General features: G+C 43.9%; 1 protein-coding gene across 1 annotated transcript in view; it reads right to left on the bottom strand.

Annotated features, from left to right (window-relative positions):
• The window catches only part of Prpf6 (pre-mRNA processing factor 6), a 56,306-nt gene that overhangs the window by 9,730 nt on the left and 25,611 nt on the right, over positions 1-20,965 (bottom strand). Inside the window, exons 11-14 of the mRNA XM_008843316.3 lie at positions 20,180-20,398; positions 11,205-11,327; positions 2,821-2,942; positions 876-1,014 (exon numbers count right to left, since the gene is read on the bottom strand). Coding sequence (XP_008841538.1) covers positions 876-1,014; positions 2,821-2,942; positions 11,205-11,327; positions 20,180-20,398 — 603 coding nt within the window. The remainder of the gene's footprint in view (positions 1-875; positions 1,015-2,820; positions 2,943-11,204; positions 11,328-20,179; positions 20,399-20,965) is intronic.

Genomic DNA, 20,965 nt, shown 5'->3' with positions numbered 1-20,965 from the left:
TTTTTTGGTCTTTTTGAGACAGGGTCTCCCTGTAGCCCCAACTGGCCTGGAACTCACTATGTAGACCAGGCTGGCCTTGAACTCACAGAGATCCGCCTGCCTCTGCCTTTTGAGTGCTGGTACTAAAGGTGTGAGCCACCACACCTGGCAGAAAAATCAAGTATTTTTTAAATACTACACATGGGCTAGGGCGATGGCTCAGTGGGTAAAGTGTTTGGTGGACAAACAAGAGAGGACCTGAGTTTGGATGCCCAGCATCTACATAAAAATCAGGCATGGCAATGCAGATCTGTAACCCCAGTGCTAGGAGGTGGACACAGGCACATCCCGAGGGTTCACTGGGATCCAACTAAGCCAAAATGATGAACTCCAGGTTCAGTGAGACCTTATCTCAAAAAATAAAATGGAAAGTGATATATGCAGAAACTCTAGGTTGACCTCTAGCTTCCACACACACAAATACACACAGAGGTAAGCACAACTGTGTACACATACCATACATATGCACAGGCCCCTCCCACACCCTTCCAGATGTTATAACAGCCAGGCCTAGTTAGGTCAGGTAAATGTAGCTATTTTAAAGGAGTTCCATTCCCACAAGGGTACTGGAACACTCAGGTGGCCTACATTGCAACCTCATGTTCTGGAACATCTGACCTGTGGTCACACTAAGTGGAAGGGACCAAGAAATCAATGTTCTTAGTTGGGGTGTTCTTCCTGCCTTGGCCACATGGATAAGGTCACTCATAGGAGTTTAGTGTCTCTAGAAAATGGCACATCCCAAAGCACAAGCACAGGACAAGCTCTGAGGTCCCAGTGGCACCAAAGCTGAGTTTGTGTTCATGGCCCTCCCAGTAGAGTATCTCTCAACCCACCTGGAAGGCCAGGGCCAAGATGCTCCTTGCTGCAGGCACATCCCCTGCCAGCCACTTGGACTTGGCACCCATGAGCCACAGCACCTCTGCCTTGGGGCAATGGGCCACAGCCCTCTGTAAGAGTGCCTCCAGAGACTCCCTGCAAGACAAAGGCCATGGTCACCAGGGGTAGGGCTATAAAACCAGAGCACACAGCCACCAACATAGGTGCTAAAGAGACAGTTACCACTCCAAAGTTCAGCACTATCAATGATTTACCAGATTTTATGATGGGGAGACTATGGGGAAATCTTTCCTCCCCATAAAGAATCTAAAACCAACTACTGAAGAGGACTTTCTACAAAGCAAACCATTGTTTGAACAGCAGAACCTTTTACAGCCACATGTCCTGGGGGTATCAATAACAGGGCAGTCTGGTGACAGCAATGGTCTTTTCATCTTGAAGCAGAGGACACCCTGGATTCACTGATAAAGATTAAGGTCCCTAACATTCAAAATAAAGGTCTTATTAAAGCAAGTGATTTTAGGTCACTACTGAGCAAGAATACTTGCCAGCCTTGGGTAGTGGGTATGAAATCTCTTCCTCTCGGTCACACTATCTTCGAGGATGACCCCCGTGGACCTCATGTGCTCAGCAGCAAGCCAAGGAACACACAAAAGCACACTACATGGAAAATGTTTGCAGGAACAACATTATGCTCCCCAAAGCCTTGGGCTGAAGTGCTGATGCTTCCCCTCATCAGTCCGTGGGCCAGCAGCGAGATAAAGTAGAATGGGGGGTGGGGGGAGACACCAGCCACTGAAACACCAAGTGGACAGCAATACACATGTAGGCCATGGGTCATAAGGGCTAATCCCACACCCAGCAGGACAAAATACTTATGCTGCTCAACACTTAAACTGTCCCAGGTGACCTACAGAATGAGCTATCGGGATCATTTCAAAATGTTCCCAAATTCCCTAAGGAGTTAATTCTGAAACACCAAACCAGCTGGCAGGGTAGAAAGAGGCCCTCAAGAAACAGACGTTAAATAATACCAGAAAAGAAACAAGGGCTTGAAGTCCCAGCTGCAACCTTGGTGAAACCGGCAAGGTCTGTTCCCACCCAAGAGCTCTTCTGAGGACCCAGAAGAGGATGAATGGAGGGTGTCCATGGACATGAGCCCAATGCCCTGGAGAGTTACACATTTAAAACAAGAAACTGAAATGCCTAATTTAATCAGCATTTACAGTCAATAAGGCAGACCCAAAGGTTTTTCCAATTAAAAACTACAATTAAAGAAAACTGTCAAGGACCTCCTTCTGAGCAGAAAAACCAGCCAAAACCCAGAAAGCCAGAACAAATGAAAAACAGCTTACATGGGTGTAGATACTGTACCGCCCACTGCTGAAGGCAGTGCCCTGGCACTAACAGTACTAGCTCCAGTCTCTAGCCTATACTTGAGTACTCCGAGATCCATGAGGAACTAGGGCAGGACAGGTCTTCTTGATGGCTTGGTTTCTCAACTATAAAATAGTGATAATCTGGAGTTGTAGAGACAGCTCGGCAATTAAGAGCACTTGCTGCTCTTACAGAGAACCTGGGTTTGGTTCCCAGTATGTAACTCCAGTTCCAGAGAACCTGACACCCTCTTTTCAGGTCTCTGGGGTGCATGTACATATGTGATGCACTTATGTACATGATGCACTTATACACACGCAGGCAGAACACTCATATACTAAAATAAAAATAAGCAAATCTTTAAAACATAGTGATAATCCTATCACAGAAGAGTTATAAACAATAGAGTTGCAAAGTCCCAAGAACCCTTAAAAGCATCTACCCTCAACACAACCTGCCCATCACCAGAGAGCCAGACCCCAAATGATGTCAGCTGCAGATTGTCAGGAAAATAAGATTTAAATCCAGTACCACAGAAGCAGGAACTGGAGGCCAACCACATACCTGGTACCATGGTTCTTTTCAAAGTATGCAGCTCGTAGCCATACACTCTTCTTGCTGGGGAAGACTTGTAGGGCATAGGCGTAGATAGCTCGTGCACACTCCAGGGCATTGTGGGCCACACACTATAGCAGAGAGACACTGTGTGGAAAGGTGGCCTAGCACTGCCATGGGACAAATGCTGACACATTTCCCATCCTCTTAAAATTCTCAGGAATGGCATGTGGTACCAAGTATGCTGTGACATTGATCTAATAAGCTATAATCTAAGGATGGGGACACAAACACTGCAAATAGTCCAGGGGGCTGTCTTCAAGCCTCTTGGCTTGCAAGAGCTGTAAGAGGAGCACCAGTTATCATCTGCAGGACAATGAGGTACGTGCATGTATGCACTCACACATACACACATACAGGGCTGTGGTTAAGGTAAGTTTGTTTATATGCACATAGACACAGGCTGAAGCTATCACACATGCTGGTTTTTAACTAGGTGTACAAAAGTTAAGCCTGGGGCCAGAGAGATGGCTCAGTGGCTAAGAACACTGGCTGCTCTTCTAGGACTGACACAATGGCTAACATCCACTACCTGAGGATATGATACTCTCTTCTGGCCTCTGAAGGTATTGAACGCATAGGTGCAAAACATGCAGGCAAACACACACACACAAAAAAAATAAAAAATTTTTTTCAAAAGCTAAGCCCATTCAAAACCTGTATATGACAAATCAAAACAAAAAGGATGAGAAGCCCACCAATCCTGCAGAAATATAGCATATACCACTAGGCTCTGTGTTGGGGGCCTCTGTTATGTGATGCAGAAGTCTCTTCATATCCGGGATAGCTCATGAGCTCGGAGTTATGTGCTGAGACTCCTTTCATAGCGGGGTGCCTTCCTGGCATTTTTCCTGACTCTCCTTTTGAAGTGCCCGCCACAAATGCCATAACATAAACATGGCCTCTGGCTCTAGGAATACCATGCTTTCCTGTGTGATTTTTCAGGTAGTCAGCAGTCTGGCAGCATGGCAGAAACCCACTTCCATATGCAAATAGAAATGTCTCACAAAGTATCTATCAGCCAAAGCTTTTACCACTACCCCCATGGTATAAATATCCTAGTCTTCTCTCAATAATTTGGAGCTAGAAGCGGAGCTGGAGCTAGACCAGGAACTGGGTCACTGAGACTTGGAATAAAGAGCTGTAGCACTGAACCTGACTGGACTGAGTCTGTGTCTCCTGCCTGCAATCTAGTCTCCCCGGGGGGGCAGCATTCCTCCGTCACCAGCTCACGGATCCCAGCTTCAGCCGTCTTGCGCTCTCCCGCATGATTCAGTGGCCAGTGGATCTCGCATCAAGAGGAAAGCGCACGGGGGGAAATTAAGGCGGTACACGGCTGGACAACACTCCAGCAGCAGAGACCCACAGAGACATGGAGAAGCCCGCGGGGCCAGACCGCCTCCTTCCAGGGCGCGTGGCTGAGACCAGGGGACTGGACCCGCGCCGCGACTCCCAGGCGTGCCCGTGCACACCACGCCAGGGTGCCCAGCACGCGTGCACCATAGCTCTGCTTCCTTCAGATCCCCTCACCCTATCTCCCATTACTAGACACTGAATCCAAGGCCAGGGCCTTGTGTGTAATAAGCATGCAATCTACTATTGAGCTACATTCTCAGCCCTTTCTTCATAACAGCTGAGCCATCTCTCCAGGCCCCTCTCAGCTCTATTTGTTATTTTGAAAGAGTTTCCCAAAGTTGCCCAGGTTAGCCTTGAATTTGCAAGCTTTTATGTTTGTTTTTATTTTTTGTCTTGTTTTGTTTTGTTTGAGATAGGATCTCCCTGTATCCCCAGTTGGCCTGGAACTTCCAGGCTGGCATGATCTCAGAGTTCACTTGATTCTGCCTCCTGAGCACTGAGATTAAAGGTATGTGGCACCACAGCCAGTTGAATCTGCAATCTTGCCTTAGCCTCCTGAGTAGTTGCTTTCCAGCAAGCCTGGCTCCTTCAGGTTTTTCCTTTACTCAAAAGTGATTTTAACTCCAGGCACAGTAGCTCACACCTTTAATCCCAGCACTTGGGAGGCAGAGGTAGGCAGATCTCTGTGAGATAGAGGCTAGCCTGGTCTACACAGACGAGTTCCAGAAGGACTAGGGCAACAGGAGAACCTATCTAAAAAAAAGTGATTTTAGGGGCTAGAGAAATGGCTCAGCAGTTAAGAGAATTTGCGCTCCTCCAGAGAACCTGAGTTCAGTTCCTAGCACCCAGGTTGGGAGGCTCAACCCACTAGTTAACTTCAACTCTAGGGAATCTGATGCCCTCTTCTGGGCTCTATAGATATCTGCAAACAAGGCATATGCACACTCATGCACACATACGCACACATGTGCACACACACAAAAATATATCTTTAAAAAATCCCATGTATGGGGCTGGAGTTATGACTCAGCAATTAAGAGCTGCTCTTACAGAAGAGAGAAGACCAGGGTTGAAATCCCAGCATCCACATGGTGGTTAACAAATTCCAGTTCCAGGGGATCCTACGCCCTCTTCTGGCTTCTGAAGGCGTTGCATGACATGGTGCATGATACATGCAGACATAACTTTTTTTTTCTAACTCAGAAAAAAAAATCCATGTATATAAATTGATATTAAAAGTGATGGGTAATGGACCTGAGATGCCTCAGCAAGTTAAGATACCATCAAGCCTGATGACCTGAATTCAATCTCCAGGACCCACATGGTAGAGAGAACCAACTCTCACAGTTGACCTCTGACTTCCACATACATGCTATGGCATGTGTATACATACATGTACAAGTACACATACACACACACTAAATAATATTTAAAAAAATTTTAATGATGGGTAATATCAAATGGCAAAGCCAGATATCATATGCATGACAGCATCCAAGAACTAGTTTAACTGATCTTCATGGTGACCATGACACCCAACAACATACAGAACAAGCTCAGACAACTGTACTCAGGCTCAAAGACTAAAGGCTCCCTCTCGGGGAAAATCACTGCTTTCTATAGTCTGCAGACATTATAGGTATTCTTGTACCAAGAAGGGGTGTGTATCTGGAGGTAAATTAGACGCCACTAGGGAGAAACAGGGACAAACTATTACAATCGTGAATGTCCAAATACCCTGAGTGGAGCTGTATTCACAGTTGTGTTCATGCCACAGAGACGGTACCTGGCTATCCAAGACTCCTTCTCAGATGGTCAGATACTGTCAATGTGTGCAGAAACAGGTGTGGAAGAGAATAAGGAACAGGAGTGTGTCAAGATCTTTCTCAAACCCAATGTCTCCTATATCACATGACCTGACTCTTAACCACCAGAGAAGCCAAGGGCCCTGCTGCTGTGCCCTGACCAGATGTATCCATAGAGTATACAGACAGGTAAACACAGTCTATGCTCTTTTGTGTAGCTGCTGATCAAAGCAATGGGGATCAGCTGCAAAGATTTTAGTCTCTCCATTGCCTCAACTGCCTGCAGCATCAAGTAATAGTGCCCAGGGCAGGCCAGGTCCACAGTGAGGACACGTACTAGGAGAGCACCCCATACTTCTGGGCAGCCCCAGAAACATTACTTCTCACTTCGGCATGACAAGGAAAATTGTAGTTACTGAGCAAATGTGGTTAAGTGACAATGAAAATGAGAAAAGCTGGGCATGATGGCACATGCCTGCAATCCCAGCACTAAAGAGGCAGAGGTAACAGGATTGTTGAGTTCAAGGTTCCAGGCTACATCAAGCAAGCAAGAGGAAAGAAAAGAAGAATGAACAATCTAAAACATTCTTGGACTTTTGCTCTCACACTTGTTTTCCATGCAGAGTGGTGTCCAGTAAGGCTTCCGTATTTGTCAAAAGCAATAAAGGGGAGAGGTGCAAACCATGTGATTTTGTGTTTAGAATAAAGAAGTTTCCACAACCAAGTGTTAGGTTCTTTTACATAGGAGAGAATTTTCATTCAATACACAGACTAGGTTGTTGGTCTCTCTAAATGTATGGATATATTTGGTACTGGGGAGTTGAACCCAAAGCCTTGTGCGTGTTAGACATGTGCTCTACTACTGAGCCACACCTCCGGCCCTAATATGGTAAAACCTTTTTGGCCTACCTCTGGACTCACTCAAGGAGTAAAACTTGCATTAGTACACATAAGACCATCCACAGGCTGTAGAGCCAGCACCTAAGTTCTGTGCCACAAGGACTTAACACACTGGCCTCAAGGGACACCACAACTAAAAGATGAATCACTAGTTTCTCCAGACGTGAAGAAGTGAACACACACTGATGAAGAATAGGAATGCTCTCCATTACTGTGGCATTTCAACCCATAAAATGTAGAGAAAATGTTATTTAAGGGACAGGAGTGTGGCACAGTGATACAGAAATTGTCTACATAGTGAGTTCCAGGAAAGCTGGGGCTACAGGGAAAGACCCTGTTTCAAAAAGACCAAAAAAAAAAAAAAAATTACTACTTGACCTGAGCAGGAGGCTGAGGCAAAAAGATCCCAAGTTCAAGACCAACCTGGGCTACATAGAAAGACCTTGTCTCAAAAACCCAAAACCAAAGCCTAGGGATGTAGCTCCAAAGGTAGAATACTTGCCTGACATTCACCAGGTCCTGGATTCAATATCCAGCACTGCATACACCAGGCATGTTGGTGCATGTCTATAATGCTAGCACTTGGGAAGTGAAGGCAAAAGATCAAAAGTCCAAGGTCATCCTCAGCTACACAAGGAGTTTAAGGCCAGCTTGGAATACATGAGACCTTGTCTCAAAATGAAAGCTATAACCAAACAGAAACAGAAAATCACCCCTTGGCAAATACCACAGAAATAATTATTTCAGTCAAAAACATCATTCATGACCTGGGCACCGTGGCTCTTGCCTGTAAATCCAGCACTTGGGAGACTAAGGCAGCACTGATGCAAGTTTGAGGCCAGCCTGTGCTACATAGTGAGACCCTATCAAAAAAAGAAAAAGAAACACACAGGAAGGAAGGATAAACAAACAAGAACAACAAAAACCAACTATTATTATTATTATTTGTCTTTTTTGAGACAGGGTCTCCTTGTAGCCCCAGCTGTCCTGGAACTCACTATGTAGACCAGGCTGGCCTTGAACTCACAAAGATCCGCCTGCCTCTGCCTCCCAAGTGCTGGGATTAAAGGCATGCACCACCACGCCTGGCATTTTCTTTTTTTTTGTCTTTTTTTGCAACCACTATTATTAATAGATTCTCAAACTAGTGAGTCAATGTTTGAAGATAATTGGATACTTACATAATTTCAAACTGCCTCCTCATGAATGTTTACTAATCACAAATGAAACAGTAGCTAAACAGAGGAGAGTCAACAGCAGCTTCCACCTGTGACAGCTAGTCAGTGTGAACAGGTACATATACCTCTGTATAAAGACCTGACATTCTACCCTTCCAAAGAACAACTTCAACCAAGCCACAAGCAAACATCACAGAGAGGCAGGTCAAAAGGGATTCTGTGAAAATAGAGTACTCAAAAATTCAGACTTGGGTGGGAGATACAGCTTACTGGTCTCTACTTGCCCAACATGCTCAGGCCCTGGGTTCCATCTCCAACACCAAAATCAATCAATCAGTCAATCAGTCAGTCAATCAATCAATCATCAATCAATCAATCAATCAATCAATCAATCAATCAACCAACCAACCAACCAGATTCCTTAAACACAAAGACAGCCTGAAGCCCTATTGAGGTCCTATCCCAAATTGACCTGAGAACATGATCCGAGGCAGCTTCTGAATAGAATACAGGCTTTTTTGTTGTTGTTTAATCCTGGAACTCACTAAGTAGACCAGGCTGACCTTGAACTCAAGAGATCTGCCTGCCTCTGCCTCCCGAGTGCTGGGATTAAAAGAGTGTGCCACCACGCCCGGCGACATAGGTTTTTAATCTCACAGTTTCAGGCCAGCCAGGTCTACACAGTGCCAAGTCAGTCAAGGCTGTATAGTGAGATTCAATCTAAATAATAATAAAAATAATAATAATAAATTTAATGAAAAGAAAGGGCTGGAACAGGCATGTGGAACATGGCTTTAATCCCAGCACTTGGGAGGCAGATCTCTGTAAGCTCAAGGAGGCCAGCCTGGTCTACAAAGTGAGTTCTAGGCCAGCTGGGGCTACAGGGAGACCCTGTCTCAAAAGACCAAAAAAAAAAAAAAAAAGAAAAAAGAAAAAAAAGAAAAGGGCTAGAAAGATGGCTCAGTGGTTTGGTTCTCAGCACCCACATGGCAGCTAATAACTATCTTTAACTCCGGTTCCATGATCCGACGCCCCCTTCTGGCCACCTTGGGCAACGTGTGACACAGGTGTACTTACATACATGCAGGCAAAACACAGATGCACATAAAATAGATGAAAAAATTTTTAAAAGGTATGGAAGCCAGGTGTGATGGTGCATGCCTTTATTCCTAGCACTCAGAGGCAGAAGCAGGTGGCTCTCCATCAGTTCAAGCCTGGTCTCCACAGCAAATCTAGGCCAGCTGGGGCTACAGGGAGACCCTGTCTCAGAAAGACAAAAAAAAAAAAAAAAGGGCTGGAGATAGTTCCAACAGTAATTTGCCTAGCATATTCAAGACCCTGAGTTCTATCCTAAAATTGGGGGGTGGAAAATCAAATTAAGGCTGGCAAGATGATAAAGGAACTTACCAAGCCAGAGTTCAATCCCTGGGATCTGACTACAAAGTTGTCTTCTGACCTCCACATGTGCTACACTGTAGCATGTGTACTTATACATACACATCACGCATGCATGCACAGCACAATAATAATAGTAATAATAAAGCGAGGCTACAGGAAGGCTGCAGACTGCTGCCTCCTTGCAAGATACTCAATAAATCTGTTTTCTTTCAAACATCTGTATTAGTTCTTTAAACTTATGTTTATAAATTTTTATAAATTTGGCCCTATGGTATTCCCCCTGGAAACCTGTTCTGAGGAAATAATCTCAAAAGCAGCAGCAGCAGCTTGTATGCAAAATGTTTTCTGAAATAAATTTGTTTTTATTATTTATTTATTTATTTATTTGTTTATTTTATGTGTATGTGTGTATTGCCTGCATGTAGGTAAGTCCACCCGTGTCGTGCAATGCCTCTGGAGGACAGAGGAGGCTGTCAGGACTGGAGTTACGGACATAGCAGTTGTTAGCTGCTATGTGGGTGCTGGGATTCAAACCCGGGTCTTCTGCAAGAACAACCAGTGTTCTTAACTGCATGGGAACCAAGAAGTGGAAGGGAACCTGATGCCATCGAAGTTGTCTGCCACTTACCTAAAAAAGTTGTAGGCACCAGTCATGGTGGCACATCTTTAATCCCAACACTCAGGAGGCAGTGGCAGAAGCAGGCAGATCTCTAAGAGTTCAAGGCCAGCCTGGTCTACATAGTAAGTTCCAGGCTAGCTGGGACTACAGGGAGACCCTGCCTCAAAAAGACAAAAAAAAAAGTTGTAGGCTAGCTACACAGAGCTCCAGCAGGCCCACCATTATAACAGCTGCTTCCTCCATTTAGTAAGCACTCGAAATAAATTTAAACTCAGATTCATAGAAGTCTGCTATCCTTAAGACTACAACTCCATTTAAAATAGCATCAAAGTGTATCAGAGCCAGGAGTGGTGCATGTTCCTGTAATCCCAGTACTAAGGGGGCTGAGGCAGGAGGATCTCCAGTCTAAGATAAGCCTAGACCATAAAGTGAAACTCTGTCTCAAAAACAAATAGAAGTAAAAATAAAATATGGGGGCTGGAGAGATGGCTCCGTGGTTAACAACACTGACTGTTCTTCCAAAAGACCCAGGTTCAAATCCCAGCATCCACATGGCAGCTAACTGTCCATAACTACAGTTCCAGGGGATCTGACAGCCTCTTCTGTCCTCTGAGAGCACTGCACGACACAGGTGCACTTACCTACAATGCAGGCAATACACGCATACACATAAAATAAAAATAATAGGGCTGGAGAGATAGCTTAGCGGTTAAGAACACTGGTTGTTCTTGCAGAAGACCTGGGTTCAAATCCCAGCACCCACATGGCAGCTAACAACTGTCCGTAACTCCAGTTCCAGGGGATCTGACAGCCTCTTCTGACCTCCACAGGCATTGCACTACACAGGTGCACTTACCTACATGCAGGCAATACACATATACACAAAATAAAAAAGTAATAAAAATTTAAAAAATAATAAATAAAAATTAAAAATAAATAAAATATGTGTATCAGAAAGATTTTTAAGCAGGGGAGAACAGAAGGTGAGTGAGGAAAAGATTTGTAATTAGCCTACTCATGGAAGGGGCCACTGTTCCTGACAGAGACTCTAGGCAAGGAACAAGCAGGCAAACTCACACTATCTGCATCTTCCATCCAGGTATGTTTCCGATCTTCCTCTTCAATCCCGATACCAATCACAGCACGCATGACAGCCTGGCACGTGGCCACACTCCCTGCCCTGTCACACTCCTCAGCATCCTGAAAGAGAAACACAAAAACTCTGAATTTTGAAGTCAGGGCTGCAAAGTGCATGTTATTTCTGAATGGTAAGAACCAAGATATCTATGGTCTTGGGCATGTAGCCTGGCAACCCTGAACACCATTATCTGTCAGGCTGATCTGTTCGCTGATGCCCCGTCCTCACCATCTAGCATGTAAGTACTCAATAAACACTGAGTAACTGAAAGGTCCTACTGCATTACAAAGGTTATACTAAGCCATTCCATGGCTATAAGAATGTCTTTCTTTTCTTTTCTTTTTCTGTTTTCTTGAGACTGTAGCCCCAGCTGGCCTGGAACTCACTATGTAGACCAGGCTGGCCTTGAATTCAGAGATCCACCTCCCTCTGCCTCCCAAGTGCTGGGATTAAAGGCATGTGCCACCATGCTCGGCTTAAGAATTTCCTATGCTAAAGAAGCTCTAAGAATAGTATGAGTAAAAAGCAAGTTCGAAAATATTTGTGTCTGGGGCTGGAGATATGGCTCAGCAGTTAAGATGACTAACTGTTCTTACAGAGGACCCGGGTTTGATTCCCAGCACATGATGGCTACCAACTGTCTGTAACTCCAGTTCTAGGGGATCTGATGCCTTCTTCGGACCTCAATGGGCATTGCACAACATGTGCACACTTACACAAATGCAGGCAATATATTCATACACATAAAATAAAAATAATAAATATTAAAAAAAAAAAAAAACAATGTTTGTATCCTTTGGGCTAGAACTCCCAAGTTAAAAATGACAAAAAGGCCAGGCGTGGTGGCGCACACCTTTAATCCCAGCACTTGGGAGGCAGAGGCAGGTAGATCTCTGTGAGTTCGAGGCCAGTCTGGTCTACGTAGCAAGTTCCAGGTCAGCTGGGGCTACAGGGAGACCCTGTCTCAAAAAGACAAAAAAAAAAAAAAGACAAAAAGAAGAGACACTCTGACCCAGACAGGAAGAACTGTTGGTAGGGAGCCTGGTTACACAGGAGGTAAGACAGAAACCTGGAAGGCTGAGGCAGATAACCAATTGAAAGGGCAGTTCACTAGGCAGGCCACCAGCAGCAAAGCACTCCCAATTTTAGGAAAGCAGACTTGGGATTTTTGGAGAAAAGCCACAAAGTTCTACAACATGAGACACAAGACTATGTTACCAAAAATGTAGAACAGTAAAATATTTTTTAAAGTATTTTAAACTTGTATGTATATGTGTGGATGCCTGTAGGGGCCAGAAGAGATGCTAGATCCCCTGGAGCTGGAGTTACAGGCAGTTGTGAACCACCTGATATGGGTGTTAGGAACGGATACACTCAGGTCCTCTAGGAACTGGAGGAATAGCACATGCTCTTAACCATTGAGCCATCTCTTTAGCCCTAAACTAAGTATCTTGCACATCAATTAGGAAAAAAAACAATAAAACAATGACCCAGTAGACAAATGTTGCAAAGGATATGAAGATATACAGTTTACCAGAAACCAAATATAAGAAATTTAAACACCTGAAAAGAAACTCTAAACCATAGTGGATTTGGTTTTTTATCTATTTCTTATATATCAGGGTTTTGCCTACATGTACATAAGTGTACTACATGTGTGCCTGGTGTTCAAGGAGGCCAGAAAAGGATGCTGGATCCCTGGACCTGGAGTTACAGATTGTTGTAAGCCCACATTGTTCCATGTGGGTACTGGGAACCAAACCTGGGTTCTCTGCACAAGCAGCCAGTGTTCTTAATTGCTGAGCCGTCTCTCCAGCCCCTCTAAACCATTATTATCTCTAAGAATGATAAATTACTTTTAGTGCCATTGTAAGATCAGCAACAGAAAGTGTTCTGACTCACTTGCTCAGAAAAGGATGGCATGGATCTTTCACTGCTGAGGAAGGATTACACACTGATGACCTCTATAGAGGACAACTTCATATCCTCCATCAAAATACTGCATGTACACATTTGACCCAGCAATTCCACCTTATGGAATTTATCTTACAATTATATTCTCATGTATGCAAAACTGCCCTGGGGGGGGGGGGGACGACACACAATGATGATGCATGATGATTAAGACAGGATATGAAATGAACAAGCAAGGCAGGATAGGAAATCCATCCCTCTCTGAAGCCCTTAGGGCCCTGTGGGCATCAGAAAAGCATCTGAGAGCAGAAACAAGGGCAGAGATCTGAAGTGGAGACATGTAAGTGCACCTTGAAAAGGGCAGCAATAGGGTGAGGACCCCAAGCCCTGACCCACTGGGCCTATAATCCATAGTATGGGCATAGGTGTCTATTCCAGATGACAAGAAGCATCTGGGGGTTTTAATCGGGCATGCTGAGACTAAGGAAACATCAAGAGGTACTATTGTATGCTGGGTAGGGATGGGTGATCTGCCCAAGAAAGCAACAGTCACCTAGAATATGTCCAACTGGACCTGGAGTGTGTGTGTGAAGGTAGATCTAATCCCTCTGTGGACTGGATATGAAAAATCCTTTAGGAGGGGCTGGAGAGTTGGCTCAGTGGTTAAGAGCACTGACTGCTCTTACAGAGGACCCAGGTTTGATTCCCAGCACCCATATGGCGTCTATGAACCGTCCTTAACTCCAGTTCCAGGGGAATCCAAAGCCATCTTCTGACCTCCATGGCACTGCACGACACGGATGATACACTCACATACATGCAGGCAATACACTCGTACACATAAAATAATTAAAATATTAAAAAGAAAAAGAAAAATCCTTTAGGAGCAATGACTCCTAAAGAATGAACGGGGTGTTGCCCAAATACAGGACTGAGGGACAAGGCAGTTTCATGGGTGTTTTGGAGACACCAGGTAGCAGTGCCACAGTATGTGCCAGAGAGCAGAGCAGCAGGCATACGTTCAAGGCTGTGGGAAGAGCCCAGGGCTCCTCACACCTAAATAATATTCTAATCAATGGGCAATCAAAGAAAAGTCTAGGAAAAGGGCTAAGGTCTAACCTGCCAGCATTTATTTAGGAATTTAGAAAAGGAAAACTAGCAAAGGGGACAGAGGAAAGACCAGCAAGACAAGAAAACCAAAGAGTAAGAGGTAGTGTGTGCTGGGTGTGGTGGCACATACCTTTAATCTCAGCACTGTATTTTTTGAGACTCTGCTTCAAAATGACCAAAACACAAAACAAAAAACAGAGGTAGTGTACAGACATTATACTATAGGACACCTTAAATAATCAAGAAATACTAACTCTTGGTGCCTCTTCTTTGAGGAGCCTCTACTTACATTTGGGTATATCTTTCTTCTAAGTACCTCTTTTTCTCTTAATCCTCATGCTTAAGCATACATTAAAGTCTCTTTAATAGAGCCAGGTGTGGTGGTACATGCCTTTAATCCCAGCACTTGGGAGGCAGAGGTAGGCAGATCTCTGTGAGTTCAAGCCCAACCTGGTCTACATAGTGAGTTCCAGGCCAGCTGGGGCTACTAGGAGGCCCTGTCTCAAAAAGACCAAAATAAATAAATAAATAAATAAATAAATAAATAAATAAATAAAAAGAGACAAAGCTATTTTTGCAAATAACATACTTTTGCATGAAGAAAATCCTAAGAAACCTACTAAAAATACAATAGCACAAAAAGTAGCAGGAAGACTGTGTCAAAAAACCAAAATTTTAAAAAAAATTTTTTTAAAGTATAAAAAATAAACTGAGCTCTGGTTGTACATGTTTGTAAATCTAGCTACCTGGGAGGTTGAGGTAAGAAAATTCTAACCTCAAGGTTGGACTCTTGGAAGTCCAACTCTTAGAAGTCCAAGGTTCCTCAACTTGGAAAATTTTGTAAGACTGTCTCAAAATGAAAAATACAAGCAGGGTGTGGTGGCGCACGTTTTAATACCAGCACTCGGGAGGCAGAGGCAGGCAGATCTCTGTGAGTTCAAGGCCAGTCTGGTCTATATAGCAAGTTCCAGGCCAGCTGGGCCTACAGGGAGACCCTGTCCCAAAAAGACCAGGAAAAAAAAGAAAAAGAAAAATACAAAAGGATGGGGAGCTGGAGAGATGGCTCAGCAGTTAAGAGCACTAGCTGTTCTTGCAGAGAACCCAGGTTCAATTCCCAGCACCCACATGGCAGCTAATAACAAGCTCTAACTCCAGTTCTAGGGGATCAGACACCCTCTTCTGGCCAATATGGGCTTTGTACACATACACATGAAATAAAAATAAATTAACTTTTTTTTTTTTTTTTTTTTTTTTAAAGTAAAAGAGCCAGGTGTGTGGTATACAACTAAAATCCTAGCAGTTGGAAGGTAGAGGCAGGAGGATCAAGAGTTCAAGGTCAATCTAGAATCCGTGGCAAGAACTTTCAAGAAAAAAGGGAAAAAGAAGGGATAGAGAAATGACTCAGTGGGTAAAGTGCTTGCTGAATGAACTTGAGGACCTGGGTTTGGACCCGCAGCAGCCTCATAAAAAGTTGGGTGTGACAGCACTCATCTGTAACCCCACAGCTGGGAGGGAGATAGAGGCAGATCCTAGGGGCTCACTGGTCAACTAGTCTAGCCAAAATGGCAAGCTCCAGCCAGATTCAGTGAAAGACCCTCTCTGAGATTAGGTGAACAACAATGTCAACCTCTGGGTCCACATGAGCCCACACATCTGCATACACCATATATGAGTCCACACAATGAATGAGTGAATGAATAAATAAATAAATGAATACAGGGCTCGTACTTCCCAAAGAGGCACACAGCCCAACGGGACAGAACTGAGAGTTCACAAATACAACTTCAGCCAGGCATGGTAGTGCACGCCTTTAGTCCCAGCACTCGGGAGGCAGACGCAGGCAGATCTCTGTGAGTCTCAAGGCCAGCTTGGTCTACATAGCGAGTTCCAGGACAGCTGGGGCTACAGGAGACCCTGTCTCAAATAGACTCCCCCCAAAAAGAAAATCACAAATACAACTTCAATATTTATGATCAAATATAAAAGCTAAAAGAGGGACTGGAGGGATGGCTCAGCAGTTAAGAACACTGGTTGTTTTTGCAGAAGACCTGGGTTCAAATGCCAGCACCCACATGGCAGCTAACAACTGTCTATAACTCCAGTCCCAGGGGATTTGACAGCCTCTTCTGACCTCCGAGGGCACTGCAAGACACAGGTGTACTTACCTACATGCAGGTAATACACGCATACACATAAAATAAAAATAATAAATTTTTTTTTTTAAAGTTTAAAAGAGGCATGGCATGGTGGTGCAGGCCTTTAATCCCAGCACTCAGGAGGCAGAGACAGGCAGATCTCTGAGCTCAAGGCCAGCTTGGTCTACATAGTGAGTTCCAAGACAGCTGGGGCTACAGGGAGACCCTGTCTCAAAAAGACTAAAAAAAAAAAATTTCAACAAATAAAGCCAGGCGTGGTGATCTATACCTTTAATCCCAGCATGTGGGAGGCAGAGGCTGGTGGATCTCTGTGAGTTTAAGGTCAGCTGGGGCTACAGGGAGACCCTGTCTCAAAAAGACCAAAAAAAAAAAAAAAAAAGATTTCAACAAATACAGTGATAGACAAGTATTAAAATACTAAATAAGGACTAGGCGTGGTGGCAAACGCCTTTAATCCCAGCACTTGGGCAGCAGAGGTGGGCGAATCTTTGTGAGTTAGAGGCCAGCCTGGTCTACATAGTGAGTTCCAAAACAGTTGGGGCTACAAGGAGACCCTGTATCAAAAAAGACAAAAAAAAAAAAAAAAAAAAAAAAATCCAAAACAAACATTTGGTTTTATATTACTTTTAAAAAAAAAAAAAAAAAAAAAAAAAAAAAAAAAAAATCACAAAAAACCATATATGTTATGATTACCTTGGTATAAAATTTCTAAAAAAGCATGAAGGTAAAATAGAAAAGGAAATCCATGGTGGGGGAAAAAGGGATTACTTAGAGGTTGAGGAAAGGAAAGTGACAGCTATTAGATACAGAATTTCTTTATAGCGTGGTAAGAGTGTTCTAAGACTACAGTGAGGCCATGTAACTCAACTGTATGGTTCAGAAGAGTGGAGTTTGAAAGGCCTCATTACGAAAGCCTGAAAACTCAGGTACTCAGGAAGATGAGGCACAAAGATCTTGAGTTCAAGGCCCAGCCTGAAAAATTTAGTAAAACTTTGCTTCAAAATAAATTTTAAAAGGACTAAGGGATATCTGGGACTGGAGAGATGGCTCAGTGATTAAGAGCACTGGCTGTTCCTGCAGAGGACCCAGGTTTGATTCACAGCACCCATATTGTGGCTAACAACCATCTTTCAGTTCCAGGGGAATCCCAGAACTTCTGACTTCTGCTGTCATTGCACAACACAGGTATACTTATTAATACACATGCAGACAATACACTCATACACATAAAATAAAAATAATTTTTTTTTTAAGGGATAGGAGCTGGGTATGGTGGCATACACCTTTAATCCCAGCACTTGGGAAGCAGAAGCAGGCAGATCTCTATGAGTTCAAGGCCAGCTTGGTCACCATAATGAATCCAGGCCAGCTGTCACTACAGAGAGACCCTGTCTCAAAAAGACCAAAAAAAAGTGGAGTGGGGGGCTAGGGGATAGAGTATAGTGGAAGAGTGCTTATTTAACACACAAGGCCCTAGGATCATTCCCAACATCAAACACACACACAAAAATGAATTTTATAGAATTTTTTGTGTAGTACTAGAGGTTGAACTCGGGGCCCTTATACATGACAGGCAAGCACTATAACACTAGGCTATATTCCCAGCCCTATAATGTAATTACAAATTAATAAACAATCAAAAATTAAGCTCTAGGGCTAGCAAGATGGCTCAGAAGGTGAAGTTGCATGCTGCCCAAGCCTGACAACCTGAGTTTGATCCTCAGAACCTACATGGTAAAAGCAGAGAATCAACTCCCACAAGTTGCTCTTTAATCTTTACATATGCACCATGGCATATGCATACAATGTAATAAAAAAAGAACTCTAACCAGTTTAACCTCAAGGTTAGTAAGCAACCATGTCTCACAGGAATAAAGTAGAGAGTAGCAGAGCAGGACATCCAATGTCTTCCTCTGGTTTCCATGCATGCACCCTCCCCACCACATGCATAAATACCCCCCAACACACACACACCAAAAAGAAGCTTAATGGACTCCAAGCACAAGAAACTAGACATATCACAAAAACCAATAATGAAAAAAAACCTTAACAACTGCTGAGTATGGTACTATATTTACAATCTTAGCACTTGGGAAGCTGAGGCAGGAAGCCTGAGTGTTCAAGGCCAGGTAGGGCTACAGAGCAAGACCTTTCCCTGAACTTTTAAAAAGAGAACACATTACAGACAGAGTAATACAGATGTGAAAAGGCAGCAAGCAGTGCGTATGTGTTTGAAGTACAAGAAGAAAAAAGTATTAACCTAGGAACAAACACATCTTTAAAAACAAAGGTAAACGGTCACGGATCAGTGGGTAAAAGCTCTTGCCGAGCAAGCCTGATGACCTGAGTTTGGATCATAGGAACCATGTAAGTCAGATGAGGTGACAAGTACCTGTAAATCTCAGCACTTCTACATCAAGATGGAAGGTAAGAGGGAAGAATCCCACACAGGCCATCTGACCTAGACTACACAGTGGAGCAGCAAACAATAAAAGACCCTTCCTTAAACAAGGTAGAAGGTGGTAACTGACACCCAAGGACAGTCACTTCTGACATCCAAACACAGAATGGCAAGTGAATACACAAGTACACACACCAAACAGAAAAATGTTTTTTTAAAAAAGAAAGAAAAAAAACAGGTGAATTAAAAAAAAATAAAAAAATAAAGTCAGGGTCAGGCTGGAGAGGCGGCTCAGCAGTTAAGAGCACTGGCTGCTCTTGAGAAGACCCAGGTTCGGTTCCCAACACCCACATGGCAGCTAACAGCTGTCCATTACTCCAGTTCTAGGGGATCCGACCTCCATGGGCATTGAACAAGGGTGCACCTGCATACATGCATGCAATACATGCATACACATAAAATAATAAAGCAAAAAAAAAAATTAAAAAATTTAAAAATTAAAAAAATAAAATCAGGACAAGAGTCTCACTATGTAACCCAAGCTAGCCTGGAAGTCACTATGTAGAGCAGGTTGGCCTCAACCAGTCAATCTTGCTTCCTAAGCCACCATGCCCAGTGAAATAAAGATTTTTCTAGACACAGAAAAAAACTAAAAATGTCAGTAGGCCCGCACTATAAGAACTGTTATAGAAAGTCCTGAAGGTAGAAGGAAAATCACAGGTATTGGAAACCTAGAACATGTGGGCACGGCGACACACATCTTTAATCCCAGCATTCAAGAGGCAAAGGCAGGTGGATGTGAGTTTGAGGCCAGCTTAGTCTATAAAGTTAGTTCCAGGCTAGCCAGGGCTACATAGTAAGACCCTGTCTCAAAGAAAAAAATATAAACAAAAAAAAAAAAAACTGGAACACAGAATCAACAGAGAACAGAAATGGCAACATAGCTTACCAGACAAAAGACATGAGGAGCTGGACACAGGAGGCCACAGAAAAATGCTAGTCATAAGCATAAGATTCCTCATAAGAGATCATTGAAGACTGCTCAAGGTATTAAGTCCATCAACAACAGCAAGTAAAGACATAATGTGCCTGTTTCTTCTGACAGTTTGAGAACTCTCTAGTGCCATCCTACACCTTATGTGAGACCCTAACATATAAAACACGTCTGATGCATTCACTCAGTCATTTGAGACAGTCTTGCTTTATGTAGCCCAGCCTAGCCTTAAACTTGCAATCTTCCTGCTTGGCTTCCTAAGTGCTGGTATTACAAGTATGTCACCAGGCCTAGCCACCTCTACTTGTAGTGTAGGAAGGACACTCGGCAACAGCTTACCTGGATCCACTGTTCCCGATTGATCTCCACACCATTGGCCCGCAGGGAGGTGATGGCTCGGTCAATGATCTTCTCCACCATCTGTGTGTTTCCATTTGCCTCCTCAAGCTTGGCAGCTGTGATCCAGATGTGCCGGTCTGTAGGAATGTTCTCACGTGCTTTATTTAAGACCTTACGAGCATTTTCATAAGTCTCCAGCCTCGCTAAAGCAAGCCAGAGCTACATAGAGAAGACATCAGAAAAAGAGAGAGAAGTACGGTGAATACTGGTGGCACCAAGTACAACCCTCCAGGTCAGATGGCAAGCCAGTCTCAGTGGTCCACAGCACTTCCACAAAGTGCCTTCTGAAAACTAAAGTTTAAACAGAGCCTATAAAGTATTCACAGCAGCCCCTTTCACCCCATCAACTGTTCAGTTATACTTCCAACATGGATTAGCACAAAAAGTTGATGAGAGGCTGGAGAGAAGGCTCAGTGGTTAAGAGTACTGGCTGCTCTTGCAGAGGACCTGGGTTCGAGTCCCAGCACCCACATGGCAGCTAACAACTATCTGTAACTCCAGTTCCAGAGGATTCAACACCTTCCTTTGACCTCCACGGGCATTGCACAGGTGAATTTACATACTTGAGGTCAATATACATAAAATAAAAACAGACCAGGCATGGTGGCACACACCTTTAATTCCAGTACTCAGGAGGCAGAGGCAGGTGGAGCTCTGTGAGTTCAAGGCCAGCCTGGTCTACATAGTGAGTTCCAGGACAGCTGGGGCTACAGGGAGACCCTGTCT

Source organism: Nannospalax galili, unplaced genomic scaffold, assembly GCF_000622305.1.
Source record: "Nannospalax galili isolate Female #2095 unplaced genomic scaffold, S.galili_v1.0 scaffold160, whole genome shotgun sequence".
Lineage (NCBI taxonomy): Eukaryota > Metazoa > Chordata > Mammalia > Rodentia > Spalacidae > Nannospalax > Nannospalax galili.
This window is presented reverse-complemented; position numbering and strand designations above follow the sequence as displayed.